The sequence below is a fragment of the Nelusetta ayraudi genome, unplaced genomic scaffold (assembly GCF_046127955.1).
Source record: "Nelusetta ayraudi isolate G7.1 ecotype Tasmania unplaced genomic scaffold, CSIRO-AGI_Nayr_v1 ptg000023l, whole genome shotgun sequence".
NCBI lineage: Eukaryota > Metazoa > Chordata > Actinopteri > Tetraodontiformes > Monacanthidae > Nelusetta > Nelusetta ayraudi.
This window is the reverse complement of record NW_027466073.1, coordinates 393,880-414,441: the sequence shown is the minus strand read 5'-3', so window position 1 is coordinate 414,441 and position 20,562 is coordinate 393,880. Positions and strand designations below refer to the sequence as shown.

At 43.4% G+C, this 20,562-nt stretch overlaps 1 protein-coding gene across 1 annotated transcript; it reads left to right on the top strand.

The window, feature by feature from the left end:
- The first annotated feature begins 1,560 nt into the window (after window positions 1-1,560).
- On the top strand, window positions 1,561-20,207 carry neto2a (neuropilin (NRP) and tolloid (TLL)-like 2a). The gene is made up of 10 exons (XM_076028414.1): window positions 1,561-2,079; window positions 6,334-6,390; window positions 6,696-6,839; window positions 10,393-10,641; window positions 11,115-11,162; window positions 13,570-13,697; window positions 15,365-15,593; window positions 17,368-17,481; window positions 17,650-17,780; window positions 18,304-20,207. The coding sequence occupies exons 1-10, from the start codon at window positions 2,064-2,066 to the stop codon at window positions 19,015-19,017; spliced, it is 1,830 nt and encodes a 609-aa protein (XP_075884529.1). The 5' UTR covers window positions 1,561-2,063; the 3' UTR covers window positions 19,018-20,207.
- Window positions 20,208-20,562: the final 355 nt, after the last annotated feature.

Below are 20,562 nucleotides of genomic sequence, written 5' to 3'. Positions count from 1 at the left end.
CTGGGCTCAACTGTGTGAGGTACAGAGAGCCGATCCGACATTCGTGGAATGCTTCACAAAGGTGGTGAGTAACGGCAAGTCAAGCGATCATCAAAGGGGTAAACTATTATCTGAAGAGTGGAGTGCTGTACACCAAATAGCTGTCCCGGTTGGCTACCAACAGCACATGCTGATGGTGGCACATCACAGTGACTGGCAAACTGAATCAAGTGATTCCGCCGGCTCCTCTGCATCCAATTACAGTGACCCTAAACGTACAGCATGCAGTCTCGAGTGTGTACAATCCAGAATCGCAATTCTTTTGGGAATACACTGTGATGGCATTTGGCATGTGTTATGCCCCCGCCACCTTTCAGCACCTTCAAAACCGTCCTGTCTGGGGTGGAACATTGTACTGCGTATTTAGATGACGTTGTGGTCTATACACAACCATGGGAAGAGCACATGAAAATCCTTGAACAGGTGTTCACTTGTCTCACAGGTGCCAACCTCACCCTCAGCCTAGCAAAATGTGACTTTGTCCAAGCCACTGTCACTAACTTAAGGTTGAAAAGTGGGACAGGGACAGGTGCGTCGTGTCGACGCCAAGATTTCCGCCATTTTAACATGTCCGGTTCCACTCAACAGGAAGACGTTGCGCAGGTTCCTCGAGATGGCCGGGTACTACTGCAGCTTCTGCCGTAACTCCACTCCACTGTGGTCAACTCGCTGACTAATCACCTCAGCCCAAGGTAGGTTTTGCCTGGACAGCTGAGTACCAGCATGCATTCAACAGCAAGAAATCACTCCTCACTCACGCCCCAGTGCTGGCCGCTCCTGACTTTATCTGGTTCATGGACGACCAGGACCACCCCCTCTATCACCACATACTGTTCTCCATCATGGACAGCCAGGACCACCGCACTCTACACCTCCACGCACTGGACAGACAATGAAGCGTCTTCTCCAAGAGACTGAGACAGTTTGGTTGTCCGAAGGAATGCCTCAGGAATTCCTTCCTGCCCAGAGGCACCACCCTCTAGAACTCTTTCCTGCCATGTGACAGATAGCATACTGGACTTTTTCTGTACTCAATGGCAAATATTGCGCTCATGTTTTCTAAAAACCTTGCTTATCCCTGTTTCTGCACATTTTACTGTCTTTGCACATCTGCTCTTGTTGTTTGTAAATTGACCTGAATGTTTCTTGTAATTACTGTATAGTTTATTTTTATGTTTTGCTTTTGGGATCAATAAAGTACATCCATATATCTATCTATCTATCTATCTATCTATCAATATCTATCTATCTATCAATAGAAATCAATCAATCGATAGAATTCAATGATTTTATCGTGTTTCATGTTTCCTCCCGCAATATCAAGCCGGGTTCAACTCAGGAAATGTTTGCTTATTAATACCCCCGTGCCCCTCGGGTGTCGTTTCAAGGTTGTATATTTAAACCATGGGGGTTGCCAGTGGCTTTTTATTTTATTTTGATTTTATTTTTCTAGACTTCCCCGGAAGCAGTGAAAGTCTTCGCTGTGTGAGACTTGACGGTTTGCTCGTGACAAGCTACTTATTGATGTAAGCGGCGCCCGCGGCTTTAAAACGAGCGTCGCTCAGGAGCGCCTCTCAGTTCACGCACGGACGGCGAGCGAGCGAGTGGGAAGAGCTGCTGCTGCTGCTGCTCCTCCCCCTCTTCCTCCTTCTCCTCCTCCTCCTCCTCCTCCTCCGCCTCCTCCACTGCACGCGCTGCGCTCTGCTCCGGCTCTCGCGCCCATATCCACACGTCCATCCATCCACCAGTGCGCGCGCGCGCACCTTGGACTTTGGGATAACCCAATCGCATCCGTCGTGGTTCCCCGCTGTGGTGGTGGTCCGACCAGAAGCTGCTGCTGCTGCTGCTGCTGCCCCTCACAGGGATGGTACCCGGCTGATCGCACCACCCGGACCCTGCGGAATGGATTTATCACTGTGGTCGCGCGGGGAAAAGTTTGTCCTCGTGAACAGGAGGAGGGATGGGCAGTAAGGGGGAGCGAGTCTAGACACGAGCAGCTGGAGGGTCGCAGCGACACAGAGGAGATGATGTTCCGAGGAGGTGAGTGGGAAAGGGCTGTTCAGTTGCTACGGATGCAGCAGCATCATTGCTGCCACACTAGAAAAAAAAAAAAACGTGAAACTGAGCACTACATATTTTTTTTTCTAGTGTGGCAGCAATGATGCTGCTTCCGTAGTTCGGCGATGCGCTTCGAGCTCCAGCTGCTGGTTTGGATAAATCAGCTGTTATTGATTATTTCTTTGCTATTCTAATGTTTCTCTTTTCATGTGATTATTGTCTTCCATCTACTACGAGCATGATTAAAACACGCACGTAGCACTTTGTGTTTGTGGTTGTGTGTGGAATTTCACACCTACCAACGTGCATCGTGCGCATCCACCCTCCTCTGAGGTGCACGGACGCAGCTGTGGAGAACGGAGGGGGGGTAAATAGGAAAAAATGAATAAAACCCCAAAAGTGCTCAATCGACTTCACCTCCATCCTTCACCTGTTTTGTTTCAACCTTCTTTTTTTTTTTCTTAACACATAAATCGCCTCGTTTTGGTGGCAAATCCGCCCCCCTTTTTGCGCGCGTTTCTTGCGGGTTGATCGAGCAGATGCAGCCGCCCAGCTGGAGTTGTTCCGCATATCACGGTATCACGGATTAGTTTGACCGAATCACCACCTCCAGAACCTCGGGTGCTTCTCCAAGCTCTGTGTGGATAAATGAAGTCAAAAAGCGAAGACGTTGCGCTGTTGGTTGGTTGGTTGGTTGCGCCGCGGTGCTCGGAGAGCCGCTTCCATCCTACGGTGAGGGACGATGTGATGCTGCCTCTTCCATCCTACGGTGAGGGACGACGTGATGCTGCCTCTTCCATCCTACGGTGAGGGACGACGCGATGCTGCCGCTCCGTGTTCACTGTCAGCGGCCGTCAGAGCTCGTTTGAAACGCACCTGTCGGGTCAGGAGGGGACACACACGCGTGTTTATCGTAAGACGATGACGATTTTGTGTTTGTTTTTTGTTTTTTTTGTTTAATTAGTTTGATTTATTTATTGACATTTTCGAGGAGAAAAGCGGGCGTCGGCGGCGCCATAATCACGAGCCTTGGCCGTCATATTCATCAGCCGTGCGCGTCTTGTTCCCTCTTGGAGAAAAAGAACCGTCTCGCTGCGCACGCGATGAGCCTGCAACCCTCCCCCAGTGTGCGTGCGCGCGTGCTTCTGCGGGTCTCGCGCCGCTCACACCTGAGGCACGCGCCGTGTTCCCGCCCGGTTGCCCCTTTTCCCGGCGGTTTCTTCCTTCGTTTTAAGTATTCTGCCTTATTTTTTATTTTTTATTTTTTTTATTTTTAATCAATCATTTAGACTTTTTTCCTTCTTACTCTATGAATATTTTCATTTTATTTTTATTTCTTCATATCTTTTCAGTTAGTATACATTTTCATTCTCATTGCACTACTTTTTGTTGCTAATTATGCAACACCCCCCCGCCCCCCCTCCCGCCCACCGTTGGATTCACAAACGCGTTCTATTCTATTCTATTCTATTCTATTCAGCCTTAACTTCACTGCGGTATCTTTGTACGTGTTGCAGAAGTGACCGCAGGTGAAACTGACCTTTGGCCACCTGCTCACTAACTGCATTTGTTTGTTTGTTTGTTTGTTTGTGCATTTTTAAGGTCGCTTCAGCCAGCTGTCTATGCAGCTCCATTTATACAAATAACCATGGGAAAAATTGGGGCTGCACCAATAGCACTAGTACTTGCATTTCAGTACTCACCGATACCAATACCAAGTACTTAATAATCCCACTACTCATTATAGAATGACTTTGATTTCCCCCCCCCCCCCCCCCCCCCACGGATGTTCCGTTATTTCAACAACATTCCTCAACATGTTTTCCTAAAGGAAATATAAATATTTATGCCAGTGTTATTTTATTTTTGCATTTTAACAATCATTCAGCATAATATTGCTACCAGAGCTAAAATAAATGTAAAGACACTGACTGCCTTATGAGTTCTTTCTTGATAATAATTAATATATAATTTGAGGAAGAGACACTTAAAAAAAAAAACATTTCCCCCACACTCACCTCATTGAGTGTGCACAAGACTGAACGCTTCAGGATATCCAGCTTCATTTGGGGCTTTTAGCATAGTTGTTATCACTGCTTCTCGAGGTTGAGTGCCTTTTCTCCCCCTCCTGAATATGTCTTGGACGGTTCTCACTCCACCTACAGCACTTCATTGAGAGATAATGGAGGTAGTTGTAATGAGGAGCCCAGCGCCCTGGGAGGGGTGGGGAGCTGGGCTGTGTGCAAAACGACCTCAGTTAAACACGCGTGTTCATGTGTGCAGTTGTGCTCACTGCGTACGCTACAACCAGATCGGTCTCCATTCTGCCCCGTCAGCTGCTCCCCACACCCACGATCAACCTCTGTTTTCACTGGGCGCCTCCAGGCTATGCGCCTGGCTTATGATTCAAAGATACAAAGATTTTACATTTGTCACATGTCATGTTAGATGGCTTTGAAATGTTCGTGTGGCCGAGCCCGATGTGAGTGTGCGTACAATGAATGAAGATATAAAAAAAAGAGTGTGAAAAGTGGCAAATGGCAAGTTAAAGATAAGCTTAAAAAGATTCGCAAAAAGGGGCAAGTACAGATAAGCGTGTTTGAAGTGTTGTGCAATACTGTATAATATAATATAATATAATATAATATAATATAATATAATAAGATATAATGACTTGCAAGCAATTGAATGCAACGTATGAAACTATACCATTTAGTCTATAATATATATATGTATATATATATATATATATATATATATATATAATATAATATCATATACTGTATATAATATAATATGATATATAATATAGTATAGTAATAAGTAGAAGTAATGATAATAGTGCTGTAGTCATAGAGCAGTATAATATAATTAGTGACATGGTTTTTAAAATGTAATATATACAGTAATATAAGGTACACTGTATCATTCATTGTGACTGTGCCAACCTATGAGGGACTGATTGGGGTTCAGCTCTCCAGCAGCTTATTGAAGCAACCCTGTCAGTCTCACAGTGGCACACTGGCCCTCGGTGCAGATATCATTGTGTTCAACATATTTCACCTTTTGTCTGCAGCTGTCCTCCGACCCAAATGCCTGTCGTCTCATCATTGCTTTAAGGCTTGGAGCCTGTAATGCTGTTTCTGCTAATGCACTGCGTGTCTGGTGCCCAGAGGCTGCAGATTAGTTGGTTCCAGGATCTCATAGTTTGACTGTGAGTTTGAGGTTTCAAACTAATGAACCGCTGCTGCTGGTCAATAATACTGCCAGCCGCCAGTTACGACTGTTGTGATGTAGTCCCAATTGATTTGTATGATCCCTCTGATATGAAGGGGCTGTAGGTCACCACTGTGGTCCTCTTTCCATCATCAAAATTGAGCAGGAAATGTTTACATTGTTTTTAATAGGCACTTTGTTCTATTGCAAACTGTAGAAAAATGCCTGATTCAAAGTCCAGGGTTTAACTGTAGAAGTGACCATGGTCAGTTCTTTCCACGTGTTCAATGTTTCTTAAACTCGTCAGTGGGAGAATTTTGTCTGCTTTCATTGTTTGTTGTCTTTGTGAAAAGCAAAATCAGAGGATACTTTTGGCACATTTTGCAAAAAATGTAATCATCAATACCGCTAGAAGTTGCTTTCCAGTAAAATACTGATCATTTCCAATCCCGGTTTGCTGTAAAATCGACCTGTAAATGTGGTTCACATTTGGTATGTCAACAAAAAAATAAATCATGCCCAGTCCCTCTGGGTACAAGCACAACTCAAATAGTTTGAGAATCTCAGAGTTGCACAAATACGAAGCACCCGCACATGACAGAGTATCTCTCAGCATTGCCTTAGGTTGTGTAGCGCTACCTTTTATGATTCATGATGAGCAGCGGTTTTTACAGCTCAGACTTCTAGTAAGTGTTTTGTGCAGTCTGCAGTATGATTATGAAATATCTAGATAGATTTTCCCTCTTTCGTTTCCCTCTGCCAAAACGCGGTGTGTTTCTATTGATTGTGTGATGTGAATTGCCTCTTTCACTCTCCCACAAACAGTATTTTTTTAAGTCTGTTACCTGTAACATTGCATTGCTCTCTGTTTATCAAAGTCTGATAAAAATCCATACTGCGGTTTATATTACTCGCACTTATTCTGCCACTGCTATTTTTTATTCTAGTATGCTTTTAATCATTCGTATGTAAGTCCGATATTCTGCTCGGCGTGACCAATGTGCTGTGTCTGTCTTGCAGTGTGGATACTCTTCTTTCTAATAGAGGAGGGCTTTTCTTTGGCGCAGAGAACTAAAGGTATGTTGAAGATCAAAGCTCTCAAAGTATTGATGGCGACCACCACATTCAAATTGTCAGTGAAAGAATTATCTGTCCTTCTGACGTAGCACAAGGAGGGTTTGTTTTAACAGCCTTTTCCTCCCTGCCTTCTTTTGCATTCTTTTAGTTAGACTGACTCTCTCTCTCTCTCTCTCTCTCTCTCTCCCTCTCTCTCTCTCTCTCTCTCTCTCTCTCTCTCGCTCAGACCCTCAATCACTCCCTCATCGATCCACTCGGCTCAATAACCCATCTGTTTGTCTCTTCCCTGCCTTTCTGCTTATAAGATCCCCCGAGTGAACATGGCGGCCAAATCCCTAATCAGAACGACTGTGGCACATGGGTGCGCAACATCAACGGTGGGGTGTTCACGTCCCCCAACTACCCAAACACCTACCCACCCAACAAGGAGTGCGTCTACATCCTGGAAGGTACCGTCTGGATCATCATCGTCGTCCTCTGCACTGTGGTTTTTTTTTCCTGCCTGCAGAAAAGCTGACACGGTTTTCCCAGCAGCCCTCAGCGTGTCGCCTCCCTCAACTGAATGTCTTTATGTCTTTAGTCAGGCTGACATTGTTTTGTATAACTGCGTCTGATTTTCGCCTCGCCGTCACCGCAGGGCCACCAGCCTGATATTTTTCCAACGAGCCATCTGGAGTTTCCTTCACCCCACAGATAGAATAGAATAGAATAGAATAGAATAGAAGTGCTTTATTGATCCCAAATTAGGAAACTACTGTTGCAGCACTAAAAACAATACAAAAAATAAGTAATCTCTACAGTGATTACAGTAATTACAAGAAACATTCAAGTGAATCTATATACAACAAGTCCAGTCCAGTGTGCAAAATACCCATTAATATTCAGGGGGGTCCCCATACTATCCTGATAGTTACTAAATACCAATCTAAATTTCTTTAACATGCAGCATGTATATATATATATTTTTTTTTTAAATTGACATTAGACAGGATGATCTTTAAGATATTTTAGTGACCATTACTGACAATACTATATCTCTCTATTTTTATTTTTTATTTTGAAAACATATGAGACCCCCTTTAATTTTACATTGAAGTTTTCATGGGATCTCATTGGAGACCCCCCTGTATTTCGCACACTGGCTAAGAACCCTGTCAAACGGAGTCAGAGTGCAATATCGCAGCGCAGACCCAGACTCCTGGCCCCACCATCACCACTGTGCTGCGTTCACTTGCGTCGGCAGCGTGAGCCAAGAGAAACAATCAAACACTGGGACATCTGCCGCAAAATCTTGGTAGGATGTCACTGAATTGTGAGTGTCTGGAAAGTGTTTACCAGAAGTATCACATCCATTAGGAATTCGGTGCCCCCCTCCCAACGGAGGCATAATGAAAAATATCATTAGCGGCTGTAGTAGATGGGTTTTTGGAGTAGTGGTCCGAGTAAATTGATGAACTGTTTGCTCATGCAGTACTAGGCTGCAGCCTTTTATACTGATGAGGCGTTCGCCGGCGAGTCCATATTGTAGTGCAGAGTGCGTTTCACACACGGCTCATGAGCTCCCCCTGTGGACAAATGAAGCTCAGCGCTGCTTTTGATAAATGAACTGCGGCTCCATCACAGTCAGCCTGCTGATGTGTGCAGCAGTACGTTGCTGAGTCTGATACGTGACAGATGGAAGCCATCATTTGCCATTATTTACTGCTGAACAGCATTCATCAGATCGGTGACAGACTAGCAGTTTCAAACCTGTTGGTTATGTCCTCATCAAGGCGTGCTCATGTATGGCTGCAGTGCGTAGCAGAGAGCGATGGAATTATAATTTGCACTTAATGGGGCTTGGTGATTGGGTTACGTCCACCGTGGTGTGTGTGTGTGTGTGTGTGTGTGTGTGTGTGTGTGTGTGTGTGTGTGTGTGTGTGTGTGTGTGTGTGTGTGTGTGTGGGCGCGCGTGCTTGGGGGGGAAAGAAGAGTTGGAGAGATAATGACATGAAATAAAGAACTTCCAGACTCACTTTTTTTGAATTGATTAATCTATTTAACTTCATATGATCTCAGAAACTGATTCTTTTTGTAACTGAAACTATTTTCTCATTTTCAGGAAAGTTATAACATTTTATGTTATAAGACAAATAAAAAATAAACCAACAAATAAATTGAAAAAGTACATTCCGGGATATTACCACATTTTTAACCACATTTTTATACACACTTTGCCTTTATATGTGTGAGTGTTTTAGAAGTTGTCTAGCACCTTGGTTTTGTTATTTACTACATTATGAAGAACACGATCTTGCTGTGTGTGGTGCTGTGAGGCCCTGCTGTGTTTGGGAATGGATGATGTGATGGAACATAGATCACCCACCGCTGCTGCTCAACGCTGCCTCGGGGGCCGTGGGTCAAATGCGGAGGGTAGCTTTTGCATCCTTCGGGATGTGACAATCAGTGGGACTTGAACTTTAGCATTGATCTGCAAATACATTGAATTATTTAATTAATTAATACATTAATAAAACAGTAGTAGTAGTAGTAGTAGTAGTAGTAGTAGTAGTAGTAGTGGTGGTAAGAAGAAGAAGAAGAATAGTGCAATAGTGTAACATAGTATAATATGATAAATGTATGAAATGTGGGCCTTCAAACTGGGAGACTGCAGATCACTGGCACCATTAGGGGACGCATGGGGTTCATGATTGGACCAGAACAATAAGTGGACTGAGCTGACAGATGGAAACTGTGTTGTTCAATGAATGTGCAGGCTAGATGGTCTCCTTACCTGAACTGTTACTCAACTTCAATTTTGTGCACGTGTATTTGTGTAGGCAACTGTGTGACACGTTTGTCAGTATGATGCTATGCAGTTACTTTAAGTCTTTAAGACTTTGAGAGTTTTATTGATTCCCAACGGGGACGCTTGTTTGCCACGGGAGGCTGTCTTCTCCAGACAACACAATGAAAACTTAACTAAGGAGAACAAGTGCAAGAGGAGGAGAAAGAGAGAAATGCTACAACTGCACTATTATATAACTATTGTGTTTGGAACTAGCTTAAGGCTACACACATTTTAAAAGCAATGGAAATCATTTCAAAAATTGTTGTTGGAATTAAAGTAGAACACGTCAACACCCTGAGCCGACCGCTAGAACAGCTCTGAAGTGTCAAAATAGTAAGATGAAGTCTTGTTATTATTAGTACGGTCTTTAAAGATCAATCGTATTTCATTCCTTTTTGTCTGCGCAGACCTGCAGTTGATTAGTGGCAAGGCCAAACACAGAGCCAGGGTTTTTGAAGAGGTCTCCTCAGCTCAGCAGTTGATTGGCTTTATTCAGTGGCCATTCTAATAGGTCACCTTCAGCTGAAAGTGTTTCCCGAAAAGGTCCCACATAATGAGCGGGACGGGACAGACAGTGTCATCGCCTGTCGTAAAAGATTGATTGATTTTCTAGTTTTCTCCTTTGATCATTAAAATAGATTAGTCAGAGGCAATAAATAGCCTTTAATACTGTCGAGCTGCTTTTTCTTGGTCCTCAATAAAGCTGACGTCCCATGTGCGGACAGCAGAGCCTGTGTTGCAGCCACTTGTGAATAGAGCAAAGCCGAGGGTGCAAAACAATACTGTCGCAAAGCAAAATGTTGCGATCCAGCTGCTTCAAATGCTCCTCAGTGATTGTGACCCTAAATTTTCCCCATCATGTTTGATTCGAGCCACAGCAACGTTCAGACCAGCAGAAAAATCAGACGAGACAAAAAGCAACGGAACAGATTGTGGAAATGCAGCAGGGGGTCTGCGGTTCCCCACACACAGAGTCTCTATCACTGTTGTCTCCCCACACAAGTAGCTCAACTTCAAAATCCAGATTTCACTCGTATCCAATCACCTTTCAATAATGCATTTGCATTTCAGATTGCATTTCAGCCTTGCCAAAAACGAGATTAGAATCTTATTTCTTTCACGGCTTTACAGAGTTGTTTTCTTTCCTCTCGCCACTCCTTTGTTTGCCACAGCACTCCCCAAACAAAGGATCCAGCTGGCCTTTGATAAGAATTACTACATGGAGCCGTCGTTTGAGTGCCGCTTTGATCACATCGAAATCCGCGACGGGCCGTTTGGATTCTCGCCGCTCATTGATCGCTTCTGCGGCGTGAAGAACCCCGGATTGGTGACGTCCACGGGGCGGTTCATGTGGATCAAGTTCAACAGCGACGAGGAGCTGGAGGGTCTCGGCTTTCGCATCAAGTACACCTTCATCGCAGGTGAGTGCTTCGCCATTGCACTGGGCAGCTGGCTCGCAGTTCTAATTAGCCTCACAACACACTCGGGCTCATCAGTTTCATTTAAGCAACCCGAGCAAATAAATAGATCCGGTCCATAAAATATCATTTTATGCATGGCCCATTAAAACTTATGTTGATTACCAGTTAAGGAAATGGGAACTTAAGAGCTGGATTGGCATTTACCACTGGGCCATTGGACACCGGGGAGGTCAAAGCATCGTCCTCGCATTTTTTTATTTTTTTTAATTTTTTTTGCTCGTCATCACGAGAGGCTCCTAAACCCAATACAGTGAGGAATCGCTGCACTTCATCAGACGACAGGCATTAGCTTCAAACACACCCTTCTCTGCTTTATCTGGCTGCCATTAGCGGGATCTTATCTTGTGTTCTTGCTTTACCAATTTCTTCCAACATGGACTGAGAGAAGTGCTCCTCAAATCTTATCATTTCAGACCCTGATTTCCATCTGCACGTGGGTGGACTGCTAAACCCCATCCCAGGTAAGCTCTCCGTCGTGACGCCTTCTTGTCTCGTGTTCAGTGCGTCTTGAAAGATTTGGACGCAGCCTCGCTGTGCCGGAGCTCACAGGAGAATATTTCTGAATGTGTGCACATGAAGTGAAAAGGTGTCCGGTGAAAACATGCATGAGGTGAAGATTCAAAGATTTTTATATTTTTGATTGTTCATTACAAGGAATACAGAAAGTGTAAAAAAAAAAGTGTCAAGTTAAATATAAGTTTACTAAAATACATTTTATGATATAATATGATATAATATAATATAATTAGTTGCAAACAATGGAATGCAAAATATGAAACTATGCCATTGCTGCACGGAAAGCTGCAGGCCCGGACAACATTCCAGGATGGCTGATCAAGCAGACCAGCTGGCACCCGTGCTCACGGACATTTTCAATACCTCACTTAACCAGGCTATCCTCCCCCCCGGGTTTCCAGGCAGCTACAATAATTCCAGTACCAAAGCCATCAACCATCACATGCCTTAATGACTTTCGCCATGTTGCACTTACATCCACCGTCATCATGAAGTGCTTCAAGAGAGTCGTGAAGGACCACACATCTCCATACTCCCCCCGTCATTCGACCCGTTCCAGTTTGCATACCAGCCCAACCGCTCCACTGAGGATGCCTTCTCCACTGCTCTCTACCTGAGCCTGGAACACCTGGAGGAGAAGAACGCCCTTGTACGCATGCTGTTCTTGGACTTCAGCTCGACATTCAATAACATCATCCCCCAAGACCTGGTATGCAAGCTGGGACCCTTGGGCCTTAAGACAACCCTGTGTAATTGGTTGCTAGAGTTCCTCACCAACAGAACCCAGTCTGTCTGGGGGGGTAAAAACAACTCTGGTGTCATTTCTCTGAACGGCGGCACTCCCCAGGGCTGCGTTCTGAGTCCCCTGCTCTTCACCCTGATGACCCATGACTTCCGTCCAAGGTTCAACACCAACCACATCCTGAAGTATGCGGATGACACAACAGTTGTAGGCCTCATTCGGGATAACGATGGACTGGCTTACAGGGAGGAAATTAAACATCTAGGGCTACGGTGTAGGATGAAAAACCTGAACGTCCTGAACAACGACAAGACAAAGGAGAGTCATACAACCCTCCTCATTAACGACACAGCCGTGGAAGTCGTGAGTAGCACCAAGTTCTTGGGGGTGCACATCACCGACAAACTCAGCTGGTCACTCCACACCTCCACCGTGGTGAAGAAGAAGCTGCATGCCTCCGTCTGGTGTGGGAGCTGCAGGTTCGCGGACTGGAAGCCTCTGCAGAGAGTGGTGAGGACAGAGAAGATTATCAGGACCCCGCTCCCCCCCATCAAAGACATTGCAGACAGCCGCTGCTTATCCAGAGCCCACTGGATCCTGTCCGACCCCACCCACCCCAACCATGGACTGTTCTCCCACCTGCCATCTGGCAGAAGGTTCTGTAGCATCCGCTGCAGAACAGCCAGATTCACAAACAGTTACTTACCCTTGCCAACAGACTGCCAAATGCCAAATAACCCCCCCATCCCCTCCACCCTGCTGCCACTATATATATATATATATATACATATATATATATATATGTCTCTGTGTACACTGTTGATACGTACATGAAGTGCAATATTTTTCTGACCTGTGCATTTTATATTCTATCTATTTATTTTTATTCTAGCACCATTCTACCTCTAGATGTTTATATTTTTATATTTTTATTTTAAATTATACAGTGTAGCAAAGATTGCTGTACTCCGTCCGGAGCAGAGCAACAACATCACTGCAGTGTTTCTGTTTGCAATGACAATAAAGAAAGTCTAAGTCTATTATGATATTCATTATTATTATTATTATTATTATTATTATTATTATTATTATTATTATTATTATTATCATTATTATTATTATTATTTATTATTATTATTATTATTATTATTATTATTATTATTATTATTATAATCAAAACATTAGTAAAATAATAATGGTAAGAATATAAGTATTGTCATAATTATAGTGCAATAGTGCAGTATAACAAAATATAATAAACATAAACATCAGAGGTGTGGGGAACATAATAAACAATATAATATAATTACATAATGATAGTTACATGATTTATATACTATCATATAATATCATGTAATTTAATATTAGCGTGGAGCGCAGACACTTTGATCTTTGTTCTTCTGGCTTCTTATTGTTCTCGTTGCTCTTCAATCCCGAATACTAAACTTCATGAAACAACAATCCCTCACCTTTCTGTCTGTTGCCACTCTTTGCTTCTCCCTCCCGGGCTTCTTTCTAACCTTACCTCTCTGTGACCATACTCCTTTTTTTCCCCTTTCTTTTCTCCTCCCGTGACCTTCGCTCGCCGCATTTCCCCTGCCTCTCCTCAGACTGTCAGTTTGAGATCACTGGATGGGATGGGATCATTCGCTCCAGCCAGGTGGACGAGGAAGAGAGAGTGAAACCTGGAGACGCTCTCGACTGCATCTGGACTATCAGGGCTCCTCCTAATTCCAAGGTCAGTACCAGGGAATATTCTTATGTGTATGAGCCGTTCTAAGTGTAGGAAAACCAAATGACTTTTACTGTACTGCAAGTATACTCTCTTATTTGTATGTATATGTATTTATGGCTTGTATGATAAGCTTTTACCGATATAAAAATCATAAATCAAGCCAAATTTCACACACCAGACCCTTAAATTTCCGTTCACATAACAATCATAGATGGATGGATGGATGGATGGATGACAATCACAGACACATTCAGCTGCGATACAGTTACTGCTTTGCTTCCCCCTTAGGACTGAGTCATCAGCATGCCCTTGTGCTGTTCACTGGCAACAGTGCAAAACACACGTCCGCACACGCACACTCACTCACTCACTCACTCACTCACACATACACACACACACACACACACACACACACACACACACACACACACACACACACACATTACATAATACAGTTTCATTGCACGCAGTTGCCCACACACATACATTTTCACTCTTATGCATTCACTTTTCACATATGAATGTTGACATTCCCGCATGCATGAATCACACATGCACACACTCACTCTTACCCACAGGCTCGCACAAAGTGTCCAGCAGCAGCAGAAAGGAGTTCAGGAAAGCAGCTCGCTGACACATCTAGCCAGATATCAGCCTCATGGAGTAGCAAAAGCGATGCTGTGCAGAGCGTAACGATGCCGGAGCATCAACGACTGCGCGGCAAAGTGTGTCCCAGTGCCAAATGTGTTCAAATGTTTTCAACCAGAGGATTTTTGCCCCACAGACGGCATCCTGTCCTCTCATCATTACTGCTGGTTCCACATATTTGCACAATTTAAGGACACACATTTTGTAATTACTTTGCAGATTAAAGCCTAATGCATTTGTGATGATCTGGCAAATGAAAGGCAGCTGTACGGACAGGTGGCTGGTTAAAGTGGTGTCAGTGAGACAGGCGAGAAACTTGCCAGAGACATCTGGTGGACAGGTGCGAGCAACAGTCTCTGTTACACAAAAAGGCATGTTGATGTGCTCCAGAAATGTAATATTTTGTACTTGTAATATTTTTTCTGAAATAGAGGAGATTTATGAGCAAAATGTTGTTCATAAACAGAAGTTAATGAGAGACTTTAGTGAAACTGGTGCTTCCAGATGAATTGGATGGGAATCATTTATTGGTCAGAGGGGCCGTTTGCCGCCGTTTGCCGCCGATTGGCAGCCACGATACCAGCAGTCAGTCCCAGAGCAGCTGTGGCTACACATGGAGTTTAGCACCACCAGTGTGCGAATGAAAAATGGTTTCAATTTAAAGTGCTATGAGTGTCTTGAAATATATATATATATATATATATATATATATATATATATATATATATATATATATATATATATATATATACATAAATATACATATACATATAAATAGTAACAGTAATAATCATCTAAAGCTTCTCTTTAAAATCAGGCACTTCTAGGTGCCCATAATATTCCTTTGTATGGTTGCGAAAGGCAGTAATACATTTCATGGGCTTCAGTTCAAAGTAATGAAAATTTATCTAGCGCTTAAACAAATCGAGGCCACCCAAAGCAGAGCTCTGTCTTTTTTTTTTTGGAGAGGGGTTATTGCTGGTTTAATTCCTCAATGGTCCAAACATGCTGTGTGTCTGCAGATCTACCTGCGCTTCATGGAGTACCAGATGGAGCATTCTAACGAGTGCAAGAAAAACTTTGTGGCTGTGTATGATGGCAGCAGCGCCATTGAAAACCTCAAAGCCAAGTTCTGCAGCACCGTGGCCAACGACGTGATGCTCGATAACGGCGTGGGAGTCGTCCGGATGTGGGCTGATGAGAAGAGCAGACTGAGCCGCTTCCGCATGCTCTTCACCTCATTTGTTGACCGTAAGTCCTACAACTCTGTCTGGATCTTACTTTTTGATACCATTCCACTGTTTAGTTTTGTTTTTTTTGTTTTTTTGTTCACTAGTTTAATGCTTTCGAAAAAATCAATTGTTATTAAGATTATGGACCAAGCTGGGAAGAGTACAGTTATGTCAGACCCCATTTATGGTTCCAGACTGACTTGTTTTTTATGTCCTTGAAAGACTGTAGACATATAATAGAAGAGAGGCAAAGCTGTTGATTTGTTGATGGATTTGACTCTTACAAAAGAGGCAAATTGATGTATTACCCATATTTACACAGCTTATTTATGGTGTTCTGCCTTCTGTCTATATCAGCATCTAAGACCCAACAATGAAGTTTCATTTCAGCAAAAATGTCAATTACACAGTTTATAGTTTCTAAATTACAGCTATAAAAATAATTTGTTGATGCTAACGTTTTTTTTTTAAATAAATGCATCAGAAAAGCTTCAGAGAGTGAATTGATATGCTTTCCACAGCGTGACACCTTGCTTATTAAAGTCTGTTTGCGGAAGAGTGCAGAGGAATTTTCCTTTTTGAGCGAAAAGAAAAGCTGAGTTGGGTTAATAGATCTGCTGGAAGTAATTATTCATTAATCTTCATTATTCCGAAGGACGAGGAACTCTCAAACTGCCGCTGTTAAAAATTGCAAATAGCAAGAATCACAGTGCAGGAAGGAACATAATATTGTTATTAAATGCCTGAATAGACTGAAATATTAATTGGCACATTCCCGTACACACTTCCCGAACCAAGGGTGAATACTAATGGTGTTTTCATTTGGACATTCATAACATATGCAGAGTTTAAATGGGTTTGTTTGTTTTTCTCTCTCACCATGGTTGTGTGTGTTTGCGCTCACGCATGCGTGCGTGTGTAACTCTGAAAGTTCTTAAGAGCTACACTTGGATAAATAATTCCGATCACACAGCTCAACTCAAGGAGGTCTCTTGAATAACTCTGAAATTTTATTTAGTCAGGGTCTAAAAGACTTGGACTAAAGTTTATTTGGGGTTTTGGGGTATGTGTCACTGCAACGATAAAGTTCCTCCTTGTACACTTCATTATCCCTATTTTACTCTTTTGAGCCAATCTCCTTTGATATGTACTCAAGACATCATAGGATTTACAAGCTACACACATGCTGCATGGGGTGTGAAGGAAAACCCGAAGTGCCACAGACATCGAGAAAGGAGTAATGAAGTGAAGGAGTCATAGGACACAAGAGAAGAGGCTTGGAGAAAAGGCTGATATTTGTCTGGAAAGCTTGTTAGTTTTGTCAGAGGTGAACTTAGTTTCTCTTTTCCTCTTTAATTTACTTGGAAAAAGCAACGTTTTCTTTGTTTCTGCCGCTACAGCATTGATATGCTCATAGTCAGCTCATGCTTCACCTGTCTGACTTTTGTGCACCCTAAAACATTTTACCGCTAATGATACCTTGTCATTCTTCTAGGCCTTCTTGTTTATTCCCTTTGCTGTTTGTTTTTCAAGCTCAATTTCTCGCACATCGCCGCACTTGTTGAAACTGCAGCTCTTTGACGCTTTGTCGTCTTCAGCTCTCACTGAACACAAATGTTGTATCAGCAAGTGGACGGTCTCCATTCGCCCATTATTATCTTAACTTTCTGTACACATTCCCACAGAAAAGTATATGGACCTTTTATTATTCCAAGCATAAATAGCTCACACCGGGCTGTTACAGCTGCCTGTTGTTGCTCTTCCTCAATGTCTATTTCTTCTTTTCCTTGCAGCCCCATGTTCAGCCAATACATTCTTCTGCCACAGCAACATGTGTATTAACAACTCCCTGGTGTGCAATGGGGTTCAGAACTGTGTTTACCCTTGGGATGAAAACCACTGCAAAGGTAATTATTTCTCCTTGAGGTTATCAGTGTGTCATTATAGTTAATTGGAACTTTTTTTTTCTTAAGATGTAATTTGCGGTTTTATTTTTTAATTTTTTGAAGTTTGAATTCATTTACTTTTCTTTTTCTTTCCTCGTATTTCTCCGTCTCTCCATCTTGTGTCTTCAGAGAAGAGATCCAAAGGATTTTTCCATCAGATAACTAAGACCCATGGCACTGTCATTGGCGTATCATCGGGCATAGTTCTTGTTCTTCTCATTATCTCCATCCTGGTCCAGATGAAGCAACCCAGGAAGAAGGTAAGCCATCATTTTTGTTTGACCTTTTCTTTCACCACAAAATCCGACCAAGCCAGGAAAAGAGACACATAGTTATGGTGGAATTCCAGACGTAGCTCTGGAAACCGGGAGGAAGTGTGGAAATTCCACACTGGAATACCTGATTCCAAATTCAGTTTAAAATGGGTCTCATTATTTTTTCTACACTCAAAAATAGTCACTATTACAAATACTATTTTCTATGATAAATTGGCCACTAACCAAATGGAGCAGAGCATATATTAAAGAATTTGGAAAGAACTTAGTGAAGAATTAAAATGACGTGTCAAAACTAGTAGAATATAAAATACTGACCCACAAGCTCAAAGTATTACCTGAGATCTGGCAGATAAAATGCACAGAAACAAACTTCAATAAAACAAGTTGTTTTGTTCCTATAGACTCAATACACTGGACCTGCTCAGAATTCCCAAATGAAGCAAACGTTTTTTGTAATTCAACAAGACGCAAGAGCCTGTTCTCATGGTCGGTTTTGGTCCCCCAGGTTGTTGCTCGTCGGCCTGGAGTTTTCAACAAGGCCGGCTTCCAGGAGGTCTTTGACCCGCCACACTACGAGCTCTTCTCTCTGCGCGACAAAGAGGTATCTTCAGATTTGGCGGATCTGTCCGAGGAGCTGGACAGCTTCCACAAGCTGAGGCGCTCCTCCACCATGTCCCGCTGTGTCCACGAGCACCACTGTGGCTCGCAAGGCTCAGTGACCACCGGTGGCGGCGGCGGCAGCATGAAGCACAGCCGCACCACCCTGAGCTCCATGGAGCTGTCCTACCACAACGACTTCTCCAAGCCGCCGCCCATGAAGACTTTCAACTCCACGTCCAGCTACAAGAAGAGCTGCTACGGCTACAAACAGCACTCACAGACTCACGACTGCGACCAACAGGTCATCGAGGACCGCGTCACGGAGGAGATCCCGTGTGAGATCTACGGTCGTGGAGGAGCCACTGGTGGAGTCTCAATGGGAGGAGCAGTAGGAGGACCGATGGGGATAGCAGGAGGATCGATGGGAGGAGCAGTGGGCATAACTGGAGGGATGACGATGCCCGGAGGAATGGGCATGGCGGGGCCAAGCGGTATCGCAGGAGGTATTGGCGGTGGGATGGCAGGAGCCTGCGGAACCCTAACTATTCGTGGCAATAGTGCTCGGAACAGCACCACCGTAGTCGACCCTCAGCAGCGCTCAATGTCCATGGACTTCTAGATGGTGGAAGAGAGGGGGAAGTGAAGGGTGGATGCGGAGTGGTCAAACTTAACCTGTGAAGAGAGAGGGGGATAAAGGAGACCGGTGGCAGAACCACACCCCAGTCGAAACATCTGAAACAACTCTTCTCTTGAAACAATGACATCCTGTCCCAACACCTCATCTGCAGCTTCGGGAGCCTGACAAATAAGAGTGAAAGAGACCAAAAAAGGAGTGGTGGGGAGGGGGGGGGACTATACATTGAATTGGCTGGGAAGGATGAAGTCCTTGGTCTATAACTCATCTATTCTCTCCCTTTCAAAGGACACCAATCACAAGAGGGCTCTCGCATGCAGGCCCAGAATTCTTCTCTGCTGTCAGCACAGTAGACTAGATACCAGTCACAAACAGGGACGGAGAAATACAAAGAGACACCTAGACTGAGTTTTTACATTTACTCACCTGCCATGCACAGATATATGAATATATAGTGGGTCTAATAATTTGAGTCTTTATTTCGTCAGTGTTCTGTACTGTTCCAGTAAATATCCAGCCACATGATGATGCTTGGCTTTTTATGTTTGCCGATGTTGCCCACATGATTTTATGAAGACAATTCATGGTGCTGTTGATGATGACAATAATGATTACGATGTAATATAACTATAGTTATTAGTTTTCACGGTTCACACACACACACACACACACACACACACGCACACACACACACGCACACACACACACACAGAGGGAATATGCCATTCACTTCTCCTCAGGAACAGAACATGAAGAGACCTATTTTGGTAAGAAATGAGGGAAAGAATGACACAAAACTGTTTCTGCTCTGTAAGCTCTCTTACATTGGGGAATACAAACTATGATGAGTCGTAGCCTGAATTCCCTGCTTCCCTTGCCTGTATTTATGAACTATAAATTGTCTGATTGTGTGGTCTAGACTGAATTTAAAATGGAAAACATCACATCCTACAGCCCCAACCTTGCTGGAATATTCTTTTTTTTTTTTTCAACGTCTCAGTTTCCCTATGGACCAAGTGTTTAAAACAAGCACAACCTTCTTCACTGAAGAGACAGACAAGTAGCCTATGTGTTACTCTTTTTGATTTTAACCACTGGTTGTATTATTTCATTCTGTTAAATTAAATGAGAGCTTACTCACCTCCATGATTGAGCTTTTCTGTTTCCTATGAAAATGGCTCAACCTACCGGCTACTGATGTTTCACAGCAGAACACAAGATATTTTTTAAATACTAGACATATGAACATGCAATCTAAGATAGTTTAGAGTAGAATAAATAGAGTAGGGCTTCCTCAGTACTTCCATTAACTGAATAAAAGGTTTTCTGGTTCTCACTGAAAAAAAAAAAAACTATTTAAGCTTTGGCATCTATTGAAAATATTAAACCCGTTATGATTCCTTTGATGGTTTCCTTGGAGGGTGGTAATGTCCCTTCATCTCCTTCTTCCTCGACTTGGTCTGCCCAGCTGGGTTTGGAATCGTCGTATTCAATCCTTGCGGTTTGCGAGGCAGCAGAGACCGACCGTAC